Genomic DNA, 26,010 nt, shown 5'->3' with positions numbered 1-26,010 from the left:
ATTTATAACACAATCAGGAACTCCTGGGCATAAAGCACCCAAGAGGACATATTTATCAACAACCTGTCTTAATGTTGTTGTAATGTGAAATTCCTTATTGAATTCCTAATGTGAACTGTTAGGTCACCATATGATCACCCGGTGAGCAAAATAAATCACACAGTCAAATCTTGCTTGACTCACTTATTTCAGAAGGCCAGCTGCACTGACATTGTGCCCACAAGGAACAGCAAGGAGGAGGGACTAGGGTTCTACATGGTCTGCCATCCATCACTATTTTAGCGTCCACATGAATATCCATCCAGTTTTAAATGTTAGACATTTCTGGGCGCCTGGGTGGCTCAGTGGGTAAAGCCTCTGCCTTCCGCTCAGGTCATGATCTCAGGGTCCTGAGGTTGAGCCCTGCATCGGGCTCTCTGCTCAGCAGGGAGCCTGCCCCCCCAGCCCCCGCCTGCCTCTCTGCCTACTTGTTATCTCTGTCAAATAAATAAATAAAATCTTTTAAAAAAATGTTAGACATGTCTAATATACACTCACACATGTGTACATTCCAACATAAATCTGTATGTCAGCAGTGATGTTAACTGAGTGGTAAGAAGATCAAGGTTTACAGTCCTGAATTCTTAAATGTTCTCTCACATAAAATAATTTTTCCCTTCTCTTTTTCCCAATTCCCTATCCCTTTGGGCAAAAATGTGGCAAAACACTCTGAAGTTCTAGCAATGGACTGAATGGGTTTGAAGAAAAAAACCTGAAAAGCATAGATCTGCTATGGGCTTCTCTTACCTGCTGATGCAGTACTCTCTGTCACCAGGGATGCCCAAGTAACGTGGCCTCTCGCCGGTAGCAATGAGAAATCGCTCTGCTGAATAAATTTTTTCTTTGCCTTTGTTATTTGTTGCCTACAAAGAAACCAATGTCAACTTTTAGTAAGTTATTACTCATCAGAACTGTAGACTTGATAGTTAACAAAGGCCATTCACATTATCCAATTTGATCTTCATAAAAATTTGGTAATATGTTAAGATGCTGAGGGTCTGAGTAGTTAACAGACTAGTTCAAAATCATAAATCTATTAAATGGCAGAGCGAAGACTCAAATCCAGGTAATCTGGCCCCAAATCCAGTACGGTCACACTACCACCCCACAAGAGAAAAGCCTGTAAGATGGGACTGCAAAATCGCCAAACTGGACAGTTTGGGTCACGATGGCTTTTCCTTCTATTAAGAAAATCACTTTTTCCTTTCCTCCCCTACCCCCAACCTACCACACAATTACCTTAATCCTGTGAGGACCCACAAACTGCCCATAGGCATTCTCATAGGTAACTTTCTTCTCCCTCAGAGCTACCCGGTAGCCCCAGTTCAGAGAGCCAATGTGGTTCTGTACGGCTTCTGTCATTTTATTCCAGTCATGTTTAACTGCACAAGAAGAAAAGAAGAAATGTTTTTAGCTTTTCAACTGCCAGGCAAAGATCATTATTCAGTAACTATTCACATGGAATACAAAGAGCAGAGCTTTTAGTCTAAAAGAGCAGGGTCCTTCATTCCAAGCATATAAACAACTTTTTCATGCTCAATTATTCTTTCCTTTTTAGAACACTACCATACAATTCATCATGCAAGGCTTCCTGATAATTCTTGAAACTAAAATAACTAGGCATAAACTTTTTTTCTTTTTTAAAAATGAACAGGAATTTTACTTTGATTGTTAAATACTGATTGCTGGGGTAATGAGGTGTGGTAAAGCTTGGGATTCTGTATTTGTAACAATCCCCAAGGGATCCTGATGTAGCCAGGTTTGGAGTTAGTAAGCTGGTAACAGTCTAGACTGGAGGCCAGCAAACCAAGGCCAACTAAAGGGACGCCTGGGTGACTCAGTCAGTTGGGTATCTGTCTTTGGCTCAGGTCATGACACCAAGGTTCTGGGATGGAATCTCACATTGTGCTCCCTGCTCAGCAAGGAGCATGCTTCTCCCTCTGCACGCTCCCATGCTTGTGCTCTCTCAATCCCCCTGACAAATAAATAAAAATCTTTTTTTTAAATTTATTAAAAATATTTATAAAAATATATTAATAAAAATATTTTTTATTAAAAACCCAAAGGCCAACTAAGGCCCCACTGCCAAATGTAGCCCATCACCTTTTTAATAAAATTTATACACTCATGATCACTTATTTATATACATCATCTAGGGCTTCTTTTGTGCCACAATAGCAGAGCTGAGTAGTTGTGACAGCAATCATTGGGCCTGTGAAACCTGAAAGATTTACTATCTGGCCCTTTACCTAAAAAGTTTGCTGACCCTTGATCTAGACATAGAATTAAGACTGCCTCACTGTCCCCCAAATCCTCCTTTCACCAGAGAGAGGAAGATTTTTTAATTCTATCATAAAATGAATCCTTTGAGGGGCGCCTGGGTGACTCAATCAGTTGGGCATCCGACTCATGATTTGGGCTCAGGTCATGGTCTGACCATGAGATCAAGCCCTGGGTCGGGCTCCACACTCAGTGGCGAGTCTGCTCCAGATTCTCTCTCTCCCTTTGCCCCTCCTTGTGCATACACGCTTTATCTCTCTCTCTCTGAAATAAATCTTTTTTAAAAAAATGAATCCTTTGAGTCAGACACTAATATATTAAATTTCAATGGATAAAAATCAATCAATCACTCATTAGTAACTTATCAATGACTAGAAAAAAATAGGGTGCAGATAAAATATACTCAGTGATAGGACAAAGCCAGGTCCTAGGAAAGCTGTGGTCTGCAAGGAAGGAAAAGAGAATCAACATATACTGAAAGATCTGCCATGGAAATGAGAAGTCTGAATCTTAAGACTCAGGGTTAGTAAGTAGCTTGGCCACATAGGAAGATGTGAACCAAGTCTATGCCACCCAACGGCCAGCCTCTAGATCTGGGAATGACAACACCAATACTGGTCTGTGGCCTCCCAGAGAATAGATCGTCGATATTCAATTCACAGAATCAAAATGTTAGACTTTGAGACATCAATGAAAACAGACAGTGACTACAGAACCCACTGTGGTTGCAATGCTGAGAGGATGGTGTGCTGGGAGGCGGGGCTGGGGAGTGCTGAGGGAGCCCTGCCAACCCATCTGGCCTCCGTGTAGCAACACTAAAAGAGAAAAGAAAGATTCACTTTTACTCCCACCCCCGGGAATGGAACAGAATAGTGTAACTCACTAGGCCAACCATTTAGCTGAAACAATTACCAACATTTTGCCAATTTCATTTCATATACCCCTCCTTTTCACTAAAATATTAAAGATTTTACTTGAGTGTGTGCACGTGTGTGCATGAGCAAGGGGAGGGGCAGAAAAAGAGGGAGAGGGAGAAAGAGACTCCCAGCTGAGCACAGAGGCTGACATGGAGCTGAATCCCAGGACCCTGAGATCATGATCTGAGCCAAAATCAGACCGACTGAGCCACCCAGGTGCCCCTTTCCTAGAATATTTTAAGCAAAGTCCAAACACTTTATTGGGGATGTGTTTGGCTGTTATATTGATTTAGGAATGACCAAAGGCCACTAATGCTAAATATCCTTCACTATAGTTTCTTACGATCAGGAGGGTCCAGCCCAACATGCCAATAATGCCCCCATGGAGAAAACCAGACCACAGGCAGGATTGATTCACTTCTGAAATTTCACAATCATAGAACTATTAAATGGACTATACTCTGCTAATCCATCAGTAGATACTATATTCTAAGTTTAAGACATAGCTGAGATTAAATAATAGCACCAAAAAATTCAATTATTTCAAAATTCAAGTTTGACAATTAGACCTATCCCACCCTTAATTCTGTTAAAGCTTTCCTTTGTGGTTATCAGGCCCCACCTAATTTTCATATTCCTCAAACCCTCTTTTCTACCGAAGTTCTTTCTTTATCCTCTGGTATAGTAGGCAGTTACCCTCACCCCCAGTCTCTAGTGTGATTATGCTCAGGCAGAAGAACTCAAAACTTCCAGCCACCCAGTTTGGGATTCAGCATCGGGAAACTCTAGTTGCTCCTATGGTCCTGACCTTGCATTTCATTCTGAGAATTAAGATTCTGTCTTGTAAAATCCAAATTCTTACTTTATAAAACTACTGGTGGTAAATGGATCCTTGCTGGACTATGGATGGTAACACACCTGGAACCCTAGTTCTCTAGAGTCACACTGCCTTCTGATAACACCCCAAATCCACCACCTCCTTGAATTCCCAAACACTACCTGGATACTCCACATCCCCACTCATCCCACCTGCCGGTACAGTCCAGCATTTCTCCTATGTCTCCAGATCCAGCCAGCTTGGTCTACCAGTTATAACCCAATGCTAAGCTTCTGCAATATAGATTCTCGCTGAGCGGGTAAGGCGTGTAATTTACTTGTGTGTGACATTAATGACCACCACAGCAGCTGGATCTTAGAGCCAGCTGTCTATTGCTTCTGATCTGACCATATCCTACTAAAGAAAGCTGGGCCACACTCTTAACTTCAACAAGAGTAATCAGATTAACTGAACTTGTGGTATCTTTAACATCTTCAGTGTACCTACTTATTTGAACTTCAAAACACCTAAAGAGGTACAGATTACTTCCATGATATACACAGGGAGATCAAGGATGGATGATCTACCAAAGGCCACACACTGATTCAGTGGCAGCCACAAATACACTATATGTGAAATATCAGGTGTGTCTAAGAAGAATTGATCCTGTAACCTCACAATGATCTTGCTTTCTTTGTAATGATAATGGAATCCTAAAACTTCAAATACTTAATTTTTTAAAGGCATATTTAATTCCTGAACACAGGGGAACTCAAATTGATAAATCTAAAAAATATAAAGCAAACAAATCTTCCAGAAAGGAAGATCATGTAAATTCATCCAGTTTACATGACTGAGCTCTAGTAACTTTCTTTTTTTTTGAGGCTTGAGACTTTCTTTGTACAATCTGAGTTTGGAGCTTTAGAAAAAGAGCAGATCACAGCTGAGTCCTACACGTGTCACTCCCCTTGTCACAGTCAGATTCAGTTCTGCTGCCCGGTCCAGCTCCCTCTTTTCCTTCACCATGCCTAGAGCTATCTACAGTGTCAGAGAAGACAACCTTCCCAGAACACTGGAGCACTGTTATTTGGTCAAGGACATGAGATCAGACATGTTTCTATTTAAAAAATGCAAACTAAGGGGTGCCTGGGTGGCTCAGTGGGCTGAGCCTCTGCCTTCGGCTCAGGTCATGATCCCAGGGTCCTGGGATCCAGCCCCGCATTTCGGCTCTCTGTTCAGCAGGGAGCCTGCTTCCCGCCCCCTCTCTGCCTGCCTCTCTACCTACTTGTGATCTCTGTCAAATAAATAAATAAATCTTTTTTAAAAAATCTTTTTTAAAATCTTTAAAAAAAAAAAAGCAAACTAAGCCTTCAGGCTTCATCTTTGGGAACAGGGATCAGCAGCCTCTAGGAGTTTCTCATTTGAAGAATATACTGCCAAGATTCCTTCTTGCTCTAAGACCTAATGATATAAAGTGACATTTATCTAAATCCACTGTACTCCTCACTACAACCACTTTAAAAGGAGGGAGGTGGCAGCCGCTCCCTCAGTGGTGGGTCCTGACAGACACAGCAGACCTTTCCCACCAAGCCCAGCCTGGGTCTCTGCTAGGCCCCAGCTAGCTTCAGAAGTCTCAAGGCTCAAGAGAAAAATGAAAGATAACACAATAAACAAACAATGAAGTTTCCATTTAGGAAGAGTGAGCGGATTTAAATACAGGGAACAGCTCTCATCAAAACCTTTGGGATTGCTGCTGCCAGCAAATACAAGAGGAGGAAGGTATAAAACGAGAAAATTATATATTTCTAACACTAAAACCTGGAAAAAGGGAAGAAGCACAAGGGTAAAACTGTTAATTTAGTTGAACAAATAATTTGTTTAAAGACAGACTAGGATTTGGTCCAAGTCTTAAAACCCCATTAAAACTCAAGGGGCTTTGCCTGGTCGATGTCTCGACCTGGACTGTGCTAGTAGCAGTGGCTCTTTATTAGCCCAGTGGCTACACATTCATTAGTTGTTTGTTATATAATTTAGAAATAAACTCAACATAAATAAGCATAGCTAGTGTTTACTGTCACCTGACAGCGACAGAAATATTCTTCTGCTGGAAAGAGCGGTCAGCTCCCCAAATTCTATTTCGCCACCCACCTGATTACTGAATTTATTAGAATTATACTTAGTTGGCCCTGTTAATAAAACTTCACATTCAGCAGAGGCCTGCATTTAACTCTTTTTAAGACTCTAAAGACTCACTATATACTTCTACGTTTCTAATTTAAGCAATTGTTTCCCTGACTTTATTTTCCTGAGAATGAATAGCTTAAAGCTAACAGTGGTTAGTACAACACACCAAATTTAAGTACTAGATCACTATATGAATGAATAAAAATTGTGTGACTGAGTCATACAGCACTTTTGTTTACCTAGATTTAAGATGACAGCATATGGAAATAATAAAACTGCATAAATCAAAATTTGCTTGGAACAACCTTACCTCTTCCAAAAAATTCTAGACTTTTTCAGATGAATATCCTTGTTATATGTCCTCTTTAAAAGGGAACTAACTTGGTTCAAATATACAACTTCCTATAATGTCTGGAAATGTTTTTCTACGTCCCATTAAACAAAGAACCAAGTGCTTGGCAGAGTCTACTCCAATTTATAGAAACTGAATGGAAGAATGAAAAGCAGCAAGTCCGGAGGAAGGGACAGAAACTGCGTGGTGAGTCGCAGCTATCTGAACCACACTGCTGTACTCAATCCTCACGCGGTGCATGGCAAAGCCAGGTTGTGCCCAGGCCTACCTGCTACAATAACCTACATTTCAACGTACCAGGAGGGCTGGGTGAAGCAAGCTCTTAACCCAAGGGACCCAGAATACTGGCAAAGACTGTGTATCCCCACTTAACTAACGTCACCAATTCTACCTCTGGGCTTCCAGGGAACGTGGTCTGCCTCTCAATGATATTAGTGCGCCAGTGATTAGTGGAATCTGCACACCTACACAATCTGTATTACTCATCTCTGTGTTTCCCCAGCACAGACTGCACTGCAAACAGTGGCCGCTCAATAGCAGTATTACGTAATTACACTAGCAGAATTTCTAAAACATCTATGAAGAAGTCTAATACACTAACTAAAGGGAGACCTCTTGTTAACCAGGTACATTACAAGTGGGTTTCCAGGAAGGGCAGAGTGTATGAATGGCAGACTCAGTGGGGAGACATGCGGACACAGGAGTAAATAGTAACTTGGTGGGGTGGGAAGAGGTGGGACTAGAGGTGGACTAGATTATGTGTTAAATTCATATTCCATAGGTCAAAAGTGTCACCTCGACTGCCCTTTTTGTTGGCAAGAGGAAAGGACATGAGGCATGATACCTCAGAAATAAATAATGAAACTCTTAGTACCAGCCTCAGACCCCAAAGGTCATGGACAGAGAACAGCCTTGTAAGGAAATGAGGAAAGAGAGATGAACCCAGAACAAGAACACTTTTAAAGTAACTGATTCTCTAAGACTCCAGACTTGGAGAAAAAAGTACTGTTGATTTTGGGGCACCTGGGTGGCTCAGTGGGTTAAAGCCTCTGCCTTTGGCTCAGGTCATGATCCCAGGGTCCTGTGATAGGGCCCCGCATCGGGTTCTCTGCTCAGTGGGGAGCCTGCTTCCTTTCCTTTCTCTCTGCCTGTCTCTCTGCCTACTTGTGATCTGTCAAATAAATAGGTAAAATCTTTAAAAAAAAAAAAAAAGTACTGTTGATTTCAAAGAGGAAGTAAAGGCATGAAACAGAGGAAGCAGAACTAATCTGAGTAGGGGCAAAATGTTTCAAAAGCATGTATTTATGCCTTATTTTAGTATTTAATAAACTATTAATCAAAACAGAAAAGCTACAAAATAAATTACGCTAGCAAATGTCCCATACCCTGAAGATCTTAAAACTGGTATCAGGGGGCATCTGGGTGGCTCAGTTGGTTGAGCATCTGCCTTCAGCTCAGGTTAAGATTTCCAGGTCCCAGGATCGAGCCCCATATTGCAATGCAGCCCCATGTCCGGCTCCCAGCTCATGCGGAGCCTACTTCTCTCTCTCCCTCTGCCTCTCTGCCTGCTTGTGCTTTCTCTCTCTCTTGAAGGAATAAATAAAATCTTTAACAACAACAACAACAACAAAAAACTAATATCCCATAAGGCTGGAGTTTCCCTCTTCAAGGACATGGTGATCTAGGATATTAATCAATTATGCAGCCATGTCAACCTCATTTTCTTCTATCAGATTATGCCATCTACTTTCCAAAGGCAGCAATTTCTCTTCAACTTTCCTAGGGTTGCCAGGGTACTCTAGATGTTTTATACAACAAAGACTAACCATCTCTTTCTCTCCAGATAAATGGTCCCCCCCACACCCAAAACATCAGCTCATGAACGGATTCCTTTGGAGAGAGAAAAATGAAACTTCAGAGGTAAGCAAATACTTACACTCTTTATGAAACTCTCTATATAAGAATTTATTTGAGGGGCACCTGGCTGGCTCAGTCAGCAGAGTGTACAACTCTTGATCTTGGGGTCATGAGTTCAAGCCCTACACTGGACAGAGATTACTTCAAAATAATAATAATAAAAATAAAGAATTGATCTTAAACATTCTGGTTTTCTATTACAGAAGGGCACTCCAAGTACAGTATCTGTTCTTACCACAACCGCTATAGAGTAACTACAGTAATTTTATACATAAAAACCATCAACAATAAAAACTCCAGGTCATTTTCTAGTCCCATAAAGATGGATGGGTGCTTTGCAAGATCACAGCTCAAACCCCTCAAAGCACAGACAAAAGAGCAGCTTCTCCCGCCATACCCGTCTCTTCGGTGTTCCAACCATAATTGCGAGAGTCTTGCAGGGCCTGTCCTAACAAAGCCGCTTGGTGCATCAGTTTTTTAGGTATGCAACCCACATTCACACATGTTCCTCCAAGACCTGCAACAACATTGAGAAATCAGTTTACATCAAGCATCACAATCCTTCAAAGAAGAGGTCAGTAATTATTACTATGCTATGAAAGGTCATAATTTATTTGCTTAATGTAGCCAATACTGTTTTTACAAGTTCATTCCTAAGACTCATGGCATTTCTAAGCTCAGAGAGCCTTATATATCAAACATAGTAACATATCCTAAAACACAAGAAAAATGAGATTACGACAATTTCCACATATTTCAAAGATTCAGAATTAACTACTGATAAAGATGCCAGAAACTGAAATTTTACTTGGTGCACAATCCTATACTCACTACCACATCTATGAATAGAACTAAATGGTAAAGGGGTTGTTAAGCTGGCCACAGCTGGACTGCAGTGGGTCTAGAACCGCAAGTAAAATCTGGTGTACGCAAGCTTTTTTTTTTTTTTTTAAGAAGGTGGTCAGGACTCCTGGTAGCTCAGTCAGTTAAGTGTCTGATTTGGCTCAGGTCATGATCCCAGGGGTCCGAGGATCAAGTCCCCATCAGGCTCCTTGCTTCTCCCTCTGCTTCTGCACACACTCTCTCTCTCCCCCTCCCTGACAAATAAATAAATAAATAATCTTAAAAAAAAAAAAAAAAGGTGGCCTACAGCTTTTGTACATTCTCACAAAAGGATTCATGATGACCAAAACAAACAAACAAACAAAAGGTTTGGCATCTCTGAGCTTAAAGAACATGGTGATAGACTGTCTGCATTGAAACAAAATGTAGGCAGAGTGAGAGAAAGAGAAAATGGTAAAGGAGTGCCAGACCAGATGGCAGTGGACTTCACATAAGCCTCTGAAGAGAATGCTTCCAGACTGCGACTAGGGACTGTAAGCTCCGTAGGTGGGAGCAGCTATACCCAATACAAGAACAGTGACTGATACCAAACTGACACCTAATATATATTTGCTGAATGGATCAATTAGAAACTCAGACACTCTCATATCCAGAGTTCCTGTTTCTTGCTTCTTAAGCTAAGCTGTCTTGATTAAGATTTACGTATCACACCAATCCCCTTCTCAAAGGCTTCCTACTATGCTCTAGTTAGATCCAGATTCCTCATCTTGACCTACCAGGACAAGTACACCCTGACACCTGCCCTCCTCTCCATTCTTAGTTCCAGCTCGTACCACCTGTGCTAAATTCATGAAGGACTCCCAACTGCCTCGGGGCCTTTGTATGTTCTATTCCGTGACAGAAACTGAAAAAAGTCCCTTGAAAGGTTTTTCCTCAGCTCTTGGCATAGTTGGTGCTTTCTTACTCTTTTGGCCTCATCTAAAGGCCACCTCTTCAGAGGCCTTCTCTGATAATTCTCTCAGAGTTAAACTCTTTCCTCTACCCAGTTCCTCTCTTTTCCACCATATAATTTTTGTAGTACCACTTATTATAATTCATAAAGTTCTTATCTTTTGTCTCCCCACTACCATGTAAACTCCACAAGGGCAGGAACTTCGTGTCTACCGAGTCCACTGCTATATTCTCCAATGCCCTAGTTCGTAATAAGTGTTTAATTAATATTTGTGGAATAAATGAGTAAGGACCATTTAATTCACCAAGACTCAGAAGCAGCATGGGCTATTCATTAAGATATCTAATTCCAGTTCTTGCTGAATGTAGGAACTGGTTTTAGAACAGAAATCCACAGGTAAGTTTTTAAACTTTCAGTTAAAAAGCCCCTAATTTGGGACGCCTGGGTGGCTCAGTTGGTTAAGCAGCTGCCTTCGGCTCAGGTCATGATCCCAGCGTCCTGGGATCGAGTCCCACATCGGGCTCCTTGCTCGTCAGGGAGCCTGCTTCTCCCTCTGCCTCTGCCTGCCATTCTGTCTGCCTGTGCTCGCTCTCTCTCCCTCTCTCTCTCTGACAAATAAATAAATAAAATCTTTAAAAAAAAAAAAAAAGCCCCTAATTTTACAAGGTTACTCAAATATTTAGCTTTAAGTCATTATAATAGCTGTGGATAAGGTTTTGCATTATCTTGACTCTGCCAAAAAACCCCTAAATTTTCAACATTTAACTGGAGTCCGTTTTAACAGCACAAGTGAGAGAGATGTATATATACATATTTTAATTTTTAAATTTTTAATTGGGTTTTAGGAGCCATTTAAGCCAATACCAGGGAAAACCCTGCTTTTACAAATTCACTTCTAAGGTATTTTAAAGCTTACCCCATCTAGTTCCATGAGGGGTTGGAGTGACAAAATCCAGGACCATTACCTTCTTGTCATATTTGGCTGCCTCCTAGAAAACAAAAGCATTAAAATCAATTGGAAAGGTGAACATGATAGACTAGAAATGGGCTTTTAAAACTCTAAGCTATTCTTACTAAATTATAGTACCTAAGGCATAACCAGTTATTACTGCCTTGGAATTTCATATACAAGATGATTAGCATGATTCCAAGATAAAAATTAAGCAATATTCAGATAGTCCTAAGAGTAGTTTTAAAGAATATGCAGAGTACAGTTATAAAACCGTCAGCTAGAAACACTAGAATCCTCTTATAAAAAACCTGTGGTCATTTCTAAGCAAAAATTGAGTATCTAATTAAAAAGACTTATGATAGCCTATATAACTCTTAACTCAATCTGTATCCTGTAAGCATTTTTTAAAGAACTTTTAAGTTTTATCTAATTCAATACCTCGGCAGAATATTGGAAACATTTTTCTTCTAAAATTGTCAGATTTCTTAAAATTTCATGTGAAGAGCCAATGAAAAAGTTGATGATATCTATAAGGTTTCCAAATCAATTTTAGAGAAGTGACGACAACAGTCATAAGTTCATTTTACAGAGTACCCTTTATCCTTCTCAGAAAATAAGCTTTGTGTATTGGCAACGAGACCTCCAGGTTATTTGAAAGGACTTGAGCCTAAGAGTCCTTTCAAACCACCAGAACTAGAGTAAAATACAACCGCTATTACTCCTGTATCATTTACAACAGAGTAGTACTTCATGCCGGATGCTGGCCTGCTCTCCTCATTTGGGCTGCTTCGTTTGAACCTACTTTTACTCATCCACAAGCTACACCTCAGGGGAGTATAACCAACTCATCTTTTAAAAGTACCTGTTGGGGAAGGATGACAGGCCCCAGGCCCCTCACACACGGAAAATGTATCTCAGTTTAGGGCCAGAAGCCTCACTCCTTAACCTCCCTTATATATACACTCTCTACCCCCACTACCCCTAAGCTGGAGTTAGTGGTTATTCTTGTAGTTCAGTTCATATACAAAGGAGGCAAGCATTTTTAACGATTAAGTTTAAGAAATCCAGCTGCTCTCCATTTTTCTATTGGAGATGAGGGAAATCATCAAAGTGAAAACCTATATTAGTATTTATAAAGAATAAGATCTGTAATTTCAAACCACTTCTATATGCCTTTATTAGCTTTGAAAAGTCAGCCAAACTTAAAATGAATCAAATTGTGTCCCAAAATATTGGGCCTGGTAATGTTATACAGAAGTACTTTCATAAAGAAGATACAGTTCAACCTGGAAAAATGATTTATAAAATAGTTCCTTTATAAATATGTCCTGCCCAAGTTAATGTGCAAAATGCCCCAAGAGTGGCTCAAATTCCAGTCAGGAATATGGCTATTCCCACCAACCCCCAGACAACACACAAGGAGCCTTGCCTTAGCAGCTGCCAGTCCTCCTGAGCCCCCTCCGATGATGATGAGGTCGTAGTCATAGGCCTCAGGGAGATCCTCGGAGCCATTCATTTTCAGTAGCTTTTGAAGTCTGCCCTCCTGATAAGCCTAAAGAAAAACAATGGCGGGGAAATAATGGAACTTAAAAACAACAAAGTCTGAAAAGTTCTGTGAGAAAACCTTTCTTTAAAGAAAAAGGAATTTTCAAAGGAAAAATACTAATTTATATTACAGCACCCAACTAGAAAATGTGTAACACTCCTTTCAAGCAGTGTGCAGAGCTGTGCTTTCCTTAGGACTGTCCAAGTACCTTTGCACGTGATGGAGAGCTGCCACAGAGACGTTTCTACGTACATTAGGGCCTGACATTCCAACAAGATCAAACTAGTCCTAAATCAAGTCTCACCATCAGTCCTTTCTTCCTAGAATTATTACACCAGGATTCAAACTAGGTTTTTAAAACACGTGTACCGGGGATGCCTGGGTGGCTCAGTTGGTTGGAGGACTGCCTTTGGCTCAGGTCATGATCCCGGAGTCCCGGGATCAAGTCCCACATCGGGCTCCCAGCTCCACGGGGAGTCTGACCTTCTCCTCACTCATGCTCTCTCTCACTGTCTCTCTCTCAAATAAATAAATAAAATCTTTAAAACATGCGTACTGTATGTTTTTAATAAAAGTATCAATTCCAGGAATGCCTGGGTAGCTCAGTCGGTTAAGCGTCTTCCTTCAGCTCAGGTCATGATCCCAGAGTCCTGGAATCCAGCCCCAGGGGGCTCCCTCTGCCTGCCACTCTCTCTCTGACAAATAAAATCTTGAAAAAAACTATCACTACCAGTCAGCAGCATCTTTATTTTCTACTGTCAAAGGTACAACAATGAACAGGCTGAGGTCTTCAGTTAAGACAGGGTCCTGGCAAACGGCAACTGAAACAGATCAGCCAAATACTTGAGACTTTTCTACATTGTTTAAGTAAAAATTCAGAAAAAAATCATTAGTTTGTAAGGGCCTACTTAGCCAGAGCGAGCCATTTTGTTGGTTATGCAGTAAACTTAGATTGAACTTGCCCCTTCCCCCCAAGAGGAAAACGCTTAGAAACAGAATTGGTGAAATACGGCCAAATAGCCCCAATATGGAGCACAGATACCAGGACATGTCAGGCTGGGCAGAGATAATGGAGCCCAGATACAAGGACGTGTCCGGCCAGGTGGAAACGTCCAATCAGTGAAAGCGCACGTATTACCTCCCTACCCGCCAAGGATGAGCTAAGCCAGGTGGAGACATCCAATCAGGAAAGCACCTCCCTAACCACCCAAGAATGTGGGCCCTGCCTTTTGGGCGCCAATTCTGACCAGAGTGATAGGCTAGTTCAAATAACTACTATAGGGTGAATTGTAATTCAATTGGTCAGGCTCAACCACATGGCCTTTGCTCTATAAAAGTTAGTCTGTGAGGCTGGGAGGGGTCGCCTCTTTGCAAGAGACAGCCCTGGCCAGTCAGTTTGATTCTCCATGCTTGGCGCGAAATAAAGCCCTGCTTAACTTTCGCTTTGTATCAATTTCGTCCTTTTGTCTATGGACCCTTTCAAGTTGACATTTCACTGCATGAGAAATTAAATATAAAAGTCCCTGATTTTCAAAGGCATTTTCTTTTTCTTCTTTTTTTTTTTTTAAAGATTTTCTATTTTTATTTGACACAGAGAGAGAGATCACAACTAGGCAGAGAGGCAGGCAGAGAGAGAGAGAGAGAGGGAAGCAGGCTCCCCGCTGAGCAGAGAGCCTGATGTGGGGCTCGATCCCAGGACCCCGAGATCATGACCCGAGCCGAAGGCAGAGGCTTAACCCACTGAGCCACCCACACACCCCTCAAAGGCATTTTCAATAAGCAAAGATAAAAAGGAGGATGGAGGAGGCTAAATGAATAAACAAGACTCTACAAAGCTTACTTTTTTTAAGAACACATTTTACTTTATTATATATATATTCTTAGTTTTTTTAGTAATCTCTCCATCCAACATGCAGCTCGAACTCACGAACCCAAGATACTCTACTGACTGAGCCAGCTGGGTGCCCCTCAGGCTTACCTCTTTCAACTACCTGTGCACGAGGCCTCCTGTAATTTATTTAGGATTTAGTTTCCATGTACTTGCCACATAACAAGCTTTGTAATATAAATATTATAGACTTTTAATTTTTTAAAAACTATTTCATTCCACTGGCTTTTATACACATTTCATATTAGCTTGGAAGACTGTTCTGGTAATATATTTAAGATTACCTTTTATTAAAACAAAAATCTGTGGTAACGTGAGACAGTGGTCGGAAACACCGTTAACAGGCACTAAAAAAGTTTTTGTAAAAATCAAATTTTAATCTCAACAGTCAAAAAGAGCCCCCAAACTTACCAGCCCAAACTGCGTATTTTTCTCCTGCCTACCATCAGCTGTAGGGGGTGAAAGGCAGAGCTTAGGGTCAGTAGAGCAGGGTTCTTGGGATGCGGAATGGGGTGCAGCAGAGGAAGGTGGAGGAGGAGGCACAGCACTGTGGCTGGCCCTTGGCAGAGTGGCAGGTACACATGGAGGCTTGGGGACTGAAGGGAGCACACGCGGAAACCAGCAACAATGGGGACCAGACGGCCTCACCCTGACCATCTGTACAAAAGGTCTAACGTGAGAGGCTGGTAAACACTGCCAGTATTCGTGAACTTGCATTATGGCAGAAGCTCCTCCTTCAACAGAAGGCACTGTAGGGGGAAAAACAATTTGGTAATAACAATAGCCATTCAGATCAAAGGATCAATATAAGCTTCAGATAACAAGCATTACTCCCTAGTTGCTCTCAAAGAGCATAGGCTGACTTGCTGCCTTAAAAGAATTAATAAATGCAGCTAGATGTTCTTCTGGAAAAATAACATGACCATTTTTAATCTCAGCCTCAATTTTATCTGCAAGTACTTGACATAGCCAGTGCCAGAACACAGTCATTGGCTGTCTAAATGGAAACTACCCATTTCATAACCACCCCCCTTAATATATCTACTAGAATAAAGAAAATGCACTGTCATGCTGAAAAGCCACATACTCCCTCTACCAATGTGTAATCTGTTCCATACTGAAATTCTGGATCACACCGGATTCTTACAGTTCATGCTGGAAGTGAAACTGTATCAACCAGTGTACAGATCTTACAAAGAAAGCTGAGTGAGCCTGAACTTCATAAAGTAAAATCAGTAAGATACAGGAAACTAAAGCATTCCACTGACCCCAGAACTAAACATGGTGTTTTAAAATTGTAATCCAACTTAAAACTGAAATTCTGTCAATAAGGTCCAAGTTAAGTGGTTTCCCACATGAAATATATAGGTAAGATGGATTGTAGAAAACAGCTCCCCCAGGTGTGTACAGATGGGTAAGGAAAGGAGGAGAAAAATGTCCCCTATTTTCCTCCAATTATGAGTGTTAGAAATAGTGACCACCAACTGTAGTAGCTGACAAAGAACAGGAATTCTTAAACTTTTTAGTCTCAGGATCCTTTTCAAACCTTAAATTATTTAGGACCCCAAAAAGCTTTGGTTAATGTGAGGCTTATTTATAAATTTTAGTATATTAGAAATTAAAACTAAGAAAGAAATTTTAATATTAAAATATTTTAAATTATTACAATATTAAAAACCCTAAGTATTACTGTTAAACATAACATTTTAACTAGTGGGAAGAGTGGCATTTTATATCTTTGTAATTCTCTTTAATGTCTGTCTTAATAGAACACCGCTCCTGTCTTTTCTGCATTCAGTCTATTACAACATCACCTGTCTGGAAAATTCCATGGTAGACTTGCAAAAGAGTCGTAACAAAACAAAAAAGCATCTTAGTAGTATTATAACAAAACAGGTCGAGTAGTATTATAACAGCAGTATTACAACAAATATTATAACAGTAGTATTATAAAAAAGCATCTTTTTTTTTAAAGATTTTATTTATTAATTTGACAGAGAGAGAGAGGGAGAGGGTGGCGGGGGGGGGGGGGGGGAAGCAGGCTCCCCACTGAGCACAGAGCCCGATGTAGGGCTCGATCCCAGGACCCCGAGATCATGACCCGAGCCAAAGGCAGAGGCTTAAACCACTGAGCCACCCAGGCGCCCCAACAAAAAAGCATCTTAGTAGTATAGAAATAAATTCTGACATCAAGGCCTTCCTCTTAGGGCCTCAGGAGGCCCCAGAAGAATGCAGACGGCACTTTTGAGAACCACTGCTTTAGGACTTAAGTGTAATTATGCAACACCTTACACCTGCAGGTGTCTGCCAGCCTTAGACACTGGATATTCTTCCATTTCTTCCATTTGCCTCTCTCAGGAACGCCTCCCCCCCACCCCACCCCTAGCAAAACACTGTGGCAGACTCACCTTTGAAAAGGCACAACACAGAAAGTAATTCTAGTGTACCAGATTTCTTTAAAATTAGAATAATCTTTGTTTCCTTCCCCCCAAACATGAATCTTATCCAAATGTACTAGTTTTTACCATTACACATCAGCTCCGGTGTTAACTGAGCTGGGTTAATATATGTGCTCTACCACTCTCTAAGCTAGGTGATGTGGGCTGATCACCTAACCCCTGGGAGTCTGCTTTTTCATTTTGTAAAATGAAGTTAACATACCCTTGTACTTCACCAACCTGCAGGATTTAAGTGAAATAATGACTATCAGCCCAGTGGCTAGTAGGAAAAACCTGTTTAGGTTACTAACTCTCCCCTTCCTAAAGAAGGGAACCTGCAGGGTCCAAAGTCTCCGGCAGAATCCAGCAGATTCCCCCACATCTCCCTGCACCACATCTCCCCTGAAATGCCCTCTTCCCATCAAATCCTGATAGAGTACATAAACCACAATGTTCAATTATTTTTATTCAGTGTACACAAACACATTATCCTTTCCAAAGTAGTCCTTTAGGGCTGGAGGTGGAGGTTCTTTTACCAACATTCTAAGACTCCAACACAATGCCCGTTTCTTCCATTAGGTCTCCCTCCCTCAAGTTCCCAAACAACATTCTCCTTTTGTCCCTCCCCACTCCATTAACACATTATCATATCCTTATACAAGGCAGGCAGAGGAGACTTTACTACAGTCGTAACCGCAACCATGAGGACAGACTTAAGAGGCTGCACTGGTAGCTTTAACAATGGAGGAATTCTAGGTGTTCTCCAACAACTGAACCAGGCAAGGAAACAGATTCTGCCCTCAGCCTCTGCAGAACCAGCCCTACTGACAGCCCAGATAAACAAATTTGAGATTTTTAACCTCTAGAGCTATCAGAGAATACTTTTCTGTTGTTTCAAAGCCACCAAAAGTTTGGTAATTTGTTACAGTAGCAAAAGGAAACCAATACACACACTGAAATATAAATCCCATGAGAAATGGTCAATTTTCTGTCCACCACTTTTTTCCCAGTCCCTAGAGCAGTATCTGTACAGTAAGCCCTCAAGCAATTGCTGAGTAAATTAACAAGTGGCCATTCCAAGATTCCAAGATTCCAATCGCTTGGTAATGGAGTTCCCCAAACAAAGGCAAAAGCAGGAGGAAGTCATGAGAAGGGAACCTGCTTCTCCCTCCCCCCTCTGCCCCTTCTCCCTGCTTGTTCTCTCTCATTCTCTCTCAAATAAATAAAAATCTTTTTAAAAAATTTTAAAAAGCTGGGGCGCCTGGGTGTCTCAGATGTTAATTAAGCATCTGCCTTCAGCTAAGGTTATGATCCCAGGGTCCTGGGATCAAGCCCCATGTTGGGCTCCCTGCTCAGAGGGAAGCCTGCTTCTCCCTCTCCCACTCCCCTTGCTTGTGTGTTCCCTCTCTCAGTGTCTCTCTCTGTCAAATAAATAAATAAAATCTTTAAAAAATATATATTTTTTAAAAGCTACAACTTTGGAGAAGGCCCCCAAAACTACCTTCCCCCTAAACCTCTATATGCTCTATTAATGGTTTTAGTCAAGTCTCCAATACTCTCAGTAAAGAGACAGGCACTTAACAGAGGAACCTGGAGAGGAGTTTAAAAAAGGGGGGGGGGGGCGCAGGATACTGTTGCTACTAACAGATAATTTTCCTCTAATAGCAAAGCTCTGGAAAACCCAAGGAACTTGGTTGGGAAAGACAGGCTCAAGTGAGGATCAGCAAGACCAAATGATACTCCCATGACTGCTAAATAAATCAAAGGGTGGTAGACACCAGGAGGGTTAGCATTCCTTCACATGAAAAAAGGGAAGGAATGGCTCCTTCAGAAAACAACTGAACAACTTTATGAGAAATATCTATTTCGGCTAAAACCCTCAACTATTACTAAGAAACTTGTGCACACATACATTAAGATTGCTCCTGTCAATCTTGACGTCATTTATTTAGTCTTTGGACTTCCCTTCGCTATACCACGCCAGACTTAGGAAAGTTTATTGTTACTTCTATGCAAAACAGATACTTATCCATTTCCCAAATCATGCCTAATAGCAAAATCCACTACTATCAAAGATTAAGTTCCTATAGGGATCAAGAAAAGTAGTCTTCAGGCACCTGACTGGCTGCACAGTCAGTAGAGCATGCGACTCTAGATCTCTGAGTCCTGAGTTCGAGCCCCACATAGGACATGGAGCCTATTGGAAAAAAAAAAAAAAAGAAAGAAGCTTATTTAGGCATGCTCTATACCTTCAAACTTGTTTTCTTAAAGACCCAAATTTTTGGCATAACCTTAAAACAACTGCAAGCAACAAAAAGAAAAAAGAAAAGAGCTTTTATGGTTAAGTAAAGAACATTTAGGTAAGTTAATTATATATTTCAGTATAGAGAGAGATCATTTCCAGGCATTTAAAGCCCTAACAAGAAACACAAAATTGAACTGGGAATATTCAAGGGTGTTACATAATGAAACACCACTGATTCTGAAGGTCATTAGCAGAGATTACAAAGTGTTTGGAAACCAGAGGCTAGGGAAGCAATTAACCATGTAGATAAAGACTATAACTGGTTTTGTGTTTGAAATAATCTGACAAAAATATCTTGGGACTTCTGAGGAAACTAATATATAAGGTAACCCAACTGTCGCCCAGTTTAGCATTCAAATGGAATAGTTTATTTTTTTTAAGATTTTATTTATTTATTTGACAGAGAGAGAGAGATCACAAGTAGGCAGAGCAGCAGGCAAAGAGAGAGAGGGAAGCAGGCTCCCCGCTGAGCAGAGAGCCCAATGTGGGGCTCAATTCCAGGACCCTGGGATCATGACCTGAGCCAAAGGCAGAGGCTCAACCCACTGAGCCACCCCGGTGCCCTTCAAATGGAATAGTTTAAAAACAAAAAGAAACAACTCATGAATCTCTGGTGCCATAATTTTTCACAATTCCATATATTTGACCTCCGTATTCCCCTGCCTAGAATACCTTTCTTCTTTGGCCAATCCCTACTCACCTTTCAGCACACACTTGACACCTCACCTAACAAAAGTAGAATGTCTCTACAGTAGATAAGTCTAATCACAGGAGAAATTACTTAGCTTATGGATACTCACTCATTAATCTTACTGAGTCCTCCTTGAAATGAAGCATGACATCTAGATTATTTTACATATTATCATTGCTTATTCACTGCCCTACGGATAGTCTTTCTTGACTACTTTTTTCCCCCCACTCTTCCCCCAACCTTGTCAGGTGCCCCATACAAGTTCCCTCTAACAAAGGAAGCAATGCAGTATCAAATAGCGTCATAAAATTGATTTTTTGGTAAATTATCAAATGCCTCTTATAAATTCCAGAGCTAATTTTTATTGATAAAGTCTTAAAGGGCATTTAAAAAAAATCTTCCTGCAAACATGCCAGTGAATAATTTTTTAATAACAGAAGATCATGACAACCTTATAAACTACCAAAAAAAAAAAAATACACTGCACAGTAAAACAATTTCTGGCGTTTTTGAAAATACTTTCTCACTTTACATGAAATAGTTATGTGCTTCTGCTTTATTTTACTCTCCATTTTGAGATACTTTAGAAAAGCCACACAATGCATCCTACATGAAGAAAATCCCTAGTAGGAGTTTGTGATCATAGCCTCTGAAATTTCAAAAGTTGCCACAATATTTTTCCAGTCCTGTAAACTCAAAGATATAACTCCTTGTTTCCTGCCATGAGAACAGGGATCATTTCCCTCACCCACTTGGTTAATATTAATTGGCTCTAATATGGGCAGCCTGTCTTGGTCAAGCCTTAGTCTCGCAAAACCATCCCTTATAATGAAAGAAACATAAAATATATTCTCCACAGTACGAGAAAAAGAGTTTGGATCAATCACAAACTCAAAATAGGACACAGGAGTATCAGGATACTTCCGAAAGTAAGTTTGCAACAATCCCAAGATTCTTTCTACTTCTTTTTCTGTTGTTTCTTGATTATTACTCAGGTCCAACTTCCTTAGCTTTGTAGGCATATCTCCATTTTCTTCCATTTTGAGAGCTTTTTTGTGGTGTTCAAGTCGGGGCCTTGGTGCAGCTTTGGACTTGAATGAACCAAAAATAAAGTGGAATGTCTCAGCTTGCAAAATCCAGGACGATGCCTCCTTCTGTACCGTGTCCCAGAAGGAAAGAACTATATTATCATCAAAGCCACTCAATTCCTCATGTTCATCTTCCATCCAGTTTAGACCCACAAATATAAACAGAAAGTCACAAAACGCTACTTGGTTAAAAAAGCTCATATCGCAATTTAGTTGCTTTGCTTTTTCTTTTCCCAAATCAGAAGCCAGAACAAGAAACTGGGCATCGAGAGCGGCTTCTCTTGTTCGGCTCACTCCATCAAACAGGACATCGGCTTCTTCGAGCGCCTCGGTTAACGAGTCGCTCACGGTGTTCACTAGGTCATCACGGTTCTGCTGGATATTATAGATGAGCTGCCGGTACTTCTTGCGGATTTTCCGGCATTTCTCCTCGTCACCCGCGAGCCCTAGGAGGCTGGGGTCTATGTTGGCCTCCCCATAGCTGAGGTCGTCAGAGCAGCCACCAGCCCCCACCGCCACTCCCACCTTCATCGGCTCCTCCCCATCATCCGCCTGCTTCACAGAGTACGCACTAGCAGCGATGGTCCCCACGGGCTCCTCTCCTTTCTCTACACCTCCCCCGAGGGAACCTTTCTCATCAGACATTTCCGCGACCGGCGCTCTCAGGGGACACTCTGCTAACGGCCTTCACAACGTTTTTCCGACAACAGCGGAAACTGAAGGGGGTCTATCGGAGCGGAGGATGTCTGCCCATGCGCACTCGCGACGGCCCGGAGGCCCCGCCCCAGCTCGCTCCACCTCCCAGAGGCCCCGCCCCGCGGAGCCCAGACCCAGCGAGTTGGCAACCAGCTCGCTGCGGCGCACAGAATGCGCGCAATAATGGGCCCCCTCTCCACGCTGGAATAATACCTGCTCAAGCGATAGCCATTATTTTAGCAATTACTGACAGTGTTCTCTAGCTTTCAAAGAAACGCCCAGAAAATCTTATGCAAAAACTCTATGGGGGGTGGCGGGTTAGGCGCTAAAGGTTCTGCACTTTAAAACATTCGCTGTCACATAATGCAGTCAGGTCAATCTAGGTTTTTCGTTCTTACTAGGATTAAAAGGTAGGGTCTCTGGGGTTGTCTTTTTGAAAACTAAGTCTGGCTATGTTGTAAACTGCCTATTAAGCCAAAAATCAGGAGTTGCAGAACGTCCACCACAAATAGACCATATTCTCAGCGCTCAATTGCAAGCTGCTGTCTGGAATACATTCATTATACAAATGCACATTAGTAAATAAATACCTCGCGGGCCCTCAAAAGCCAGACCCCTTCCAACCAAGAGAGGAGGCAGACGCCGGGCAGGTAAGCGTCTGAGTCAGCCCAGGGTCAAAGGTGGGGGACTGTCCGGGATTACCCAAGTGACCTCGGTTCTCCACCACCCAAGGGTGGAAGAATAAAGTGGGTTCAGGCTCTGCAAAAGAGCAGTTTATCTGGAAACCTGCCAAAGGGTAAAGGCCACAATCTCCCAATGGAAATAAATCTGAACCCTGAAAGGTGATTAAAGCTACGAAGATTTTAAAAGCAATCTGATATAAAGATATGAAAGCAAATGCTGTGAATCAAGTGACTACACTGGAAAATTCACCCACTAGTTCACTGGAAATTCAGTACAGTTGGAACAAAGGGATTAGCTCATCAGTCTCACAAGCAGCAAAGTATATGTAACAATAAGAAATACATTTTGTTTTTAAAGAAAACAAAAAAAAGTGCACTCTCAACCCACAAGCTTTTCACTTCAACAGGTGCCCCTTTAATAGGGCAGAGGACACCACAGCCAGAACACCACACTGTACCTGTCAACCTGGGTTTCAAGGCACCAGGAAGTAAATCAGCCCTATATTCCTTCTTATGAATCTAAACTAGTTCATTTTTCCTTGTCTTTAGCAGAAAGTTTCTTACAAATGCATGTACAGCACAACCTAGTATTCAATTTCTCTAAACTTTTAATATTATTCTTCAACTACCAATTTTTTTTAAGATTATTTATTTATTTGAGAGAGAGAGAGAGAGGAGCAGAGGGAGAGGGACAACCAGACTCCATACTGAGCCCCATGCAGGGCTCCATCCCACAAGGCTGAGTGATATCACAACCTGAGCCCAAATCAAGAGCTGGAAGCTCAAATGACTGAGCCAACCCAGGGGCCCCCATCATAATTTTAAATAGAGGTAAAATTCGGAGGAAAAAAACATTTATTTTCCAAAAACACCAGGCATTATGGTTATTCATGCATATATATTATCCTGCTGTATCAGACTGAACCTCTCTAAATCAAGAATCTGGTCTTAAATCTTCAAAGCAAAGCTGTTTTCACAAGGATACATTTGAGTACACACACTGCAATATATAAATGAATATACATGAGAAACTTTGTTCTAGCACCTACTGCAAGATATTTGGCACAAAAGATTGATTTCACAGATTAGTGGGAAAAAAGTAGATCCAACACACTGAAAATAAAAGTTTAATGCTTTTCAGAAAGTCAACCTTAACTCTTCTCTGAAATAAAGAAGAAGCAAGAGAAAAGAAAAACAAAAGTGGGCCCCAGGATCACCACAGGACCATATTTTCCTCCCCAAGTTTGACCATTTAAACTATTTAAGTATGTTTTAAATCTTAGATGAAAACACCCAGCTAATTCCGAGTTCCAAAAACAAAAACATTTCCTTTTATAGTTCACCATATTCTTGGGAGCTTCTGATATCCTTTTCAAATTCAATAAAAGCAATTTATAAAAGAATTCCAAAAAATAAACCAACCTTCCCACCCTAAGGTGCCTATTTTCTCCTGTCTCAGAGGAGACAGGAGAAAATTTGCTCTATATAGAGCCTTTCATTTGCTCTATACAGAGCCTTTCATCCAAGAATTTCAAAATGGTTTAGAAAAATAAATGAATTCTCCCAACCTACTTATAAAGTGTTAATAATACCATTTACAGGGATTTCTCAGGAGATAACAACCCACACAACTTGCTCGGAGCAACAGAACACATCAAGGCAGGCATCATATTATTAAGTAGTATTTCCAGTGCCAAATTCATTCATTCTATACTAGCTAGATCCCTGTCCCTAAGAACCTTGGTAACATGTAACTTAGCTCACCCTCAGAAAGTCATACTTGCATAATATTCTGCCTTTTTAATTCTGCATTTAGAGCACAAGGTTTTAATGTTGCTATAAACTAAAAATCTCAAGTCTAATGATTTTCCTTAATCATTTAAAAAATGGGATTTCTACACTTGTGAATCCTGAAATCACTAAATAGCAATTTTCTACCCTGAAGTCCAATTACTCATAATAATTATGTAAATGTACCTTAAAAAGAAGGAACAGCAATAAATAATTTCAGTTATGCTGGTAAACTTCTCTTTGGATTGGTAACAGAAAGCAAAAGTGCACTAGCTCTTCAAAGACATCACTAAAGTCTACCATCCCCATTCAGTAAGGCTAGTTCAGGCAACCATGACACACAGCTTGGCCTCCAAGATAACTCAGCTCTTCTCCTCCCCTTTTTTCCTGTTTTAGGAGTTGCTGCCAAGAGCTCAACATGGCCCTACATTGCCTTTCTTCTTTTCTTCAGTTTTTTATATTTTTCCAGTCCCTTTGCTCCAAGTTCAGACTCATTCATTCCCAGCTCCTAGGCTCTCTCCCACAACCCCCAGTGCTCAACGCAAACATGAGATGGATGTCACAGGTTCAAAGCCTCTCTGCGGCCAAACAAAAAAAGAACTCACCTAGGGTCCGTGGGTTTTTTGTTTTTTGGTTTTTTTTTAAGATTTTATTTATTTATTTGACAGAGATCACAAGTAGGCAGTGAGGCAGGCAAACAGAGGGGGAAGCAGGCTCCCTACTGAGCAGAGAGCCCGATGTGGGGCTCGATCCCAGGACCCTGAGATCATGACCTGAGCCAAAGGCAGAGGCTTTAACCCACTGAGCCATCCAGGCACCCCTGGGTCCATGGGGTTCTAACCACAGGATTAATCTGTAACAGATGAGCATAGAAGAAACCTCTGGGCCAAAGCCGGGGCCAATCAGGTTTGGGTCCAACACTGGAGCAGATAGGCTTATCCTGCTATGAGCTTCCTCCCTGAACTTTTCTGTTCCTTCTTTCACAGCAGTTTTCTCTCCCCTCATCCTGCCAGGGTATCTATTTAGTACTTAGCTGAAAAGAGTCTTACTGATAAAAGTGCTAGTTTGAGTTGTCAGATTAGCAGGATGTTAGGTATGTTTTCTCTTTCATCTGAATTTCCTTTAAGGTTATGCTTGAGTGTATATGGTTATGCTTGAGTGTATATGGTTTTGCTTTGGTTGGTGTTTTAATATTTAAGGTAAACTTTGCCAGGATCAAGGCAGATACACATTTTTTTAAAATAACCATGGACAGGGGAAGGAGGCAAACCTGGGTTCTAATCTTGACCTATTACTAGTTTTTAGGTTCTCGTAGGTAGGTCGCTTAACTGCTCAACCTCCAGTTTCCTCATCTGTAATGTGGGAATACTACTACTTACCCGCCATAAAGCTACTGTAAGTATTGAAGGAGAATTGCGTGACAGATCTTATAATATTTTCAATTACTGAATACTTAGTAAATCTAAACCATCCCAAAGATAGAAAATGTTTATTAATAAACATTAGAAACCAAATAGAAAAAAGTATACAAATCAGTAACCTCACTCTTAGGACAGAAAAGTATTTTACTCCATATTCCATATCCATGTATCTGTAAAGAGGAATACAGGAATATACCCAACTACAACTAA

General features: G+C 41.1%; 2 protein-coding genes across 3 annotated transcripts in view; both read right to left on the bottom strand.

Annotated features, from left to right (window-relative positions):
- The window catches only part of TXNRD1 (thioredoxin reductase 1), a 67,714-nt gene that overhangs the window by 35,020 nt on the left and 6,684 nt on the right, over window positions 1-26,010 (bottom strand). For both annotated transcript variants that reach the window (XM_032836759.1, XM_032836758.1), the window contains exons 3-7: window positions 12,683-12,805; window positions 11,218-11,290; window positions 8,904-9,023; window positions 1,279-1,421; window positions 787-902 (exon numbers count right to left, since the gene is read on the bottom strand). In XM_032836759.1, the coding sequence (XP_032692650.1) occupies window positions 787-902; window positions 1,279-1,421; window positions 8,904-9,023; window positions 11,218-11,290; window positions 12,683-12,769 (539 nt within the window). In that variant the 5' untranslated portion in view covers window positions 12,770-12,805. The remainder of the gene's footprint in view (window positions 1-786; window positions 903-1,278; window positions 1,422-8,903; window positions 9,024-11,217; window positions 11,291-12,682; window positions 12,806-26,010) is intronic.
- Window positions 20,179-22,006, bottom strand: EID3 (EP300 interacting inhibitor of differentiation 3). Its single transcript, XM_032836760.1, has one exon. It carries the CDS (start codon window positions 21,852-21,854, stop codon window positions 20,745-20,747), a length of 1,110 nt encoding a protein of 369 aa, XP_032692651.1. The 5' UTR covers window positions 21,855-22,006; the 3' UTR covers window positions 20,179-20,744.

This window comes from Lontra canadensis, unplaced genomic scaffold (assembly GCF_010015895.1).
Source record: "Lontra canadensis isolate GAN:19392208 unplaced genomic scaffold, GSC_riverotter_1.0 scaffold93, whole genome shotgun sequence".
NCBI classification, from domain to species: Eukaryota; Metazoa; Chordata; class Mammalia; order Carnivora; family Mustelidae; genus Lontra; species Lontra canadensis.
The sequence above is the reverse complement of the archived record's forward strand: the minus strand, read 5'-3'. Positions and strand labels throughout refer to the sequence as shown.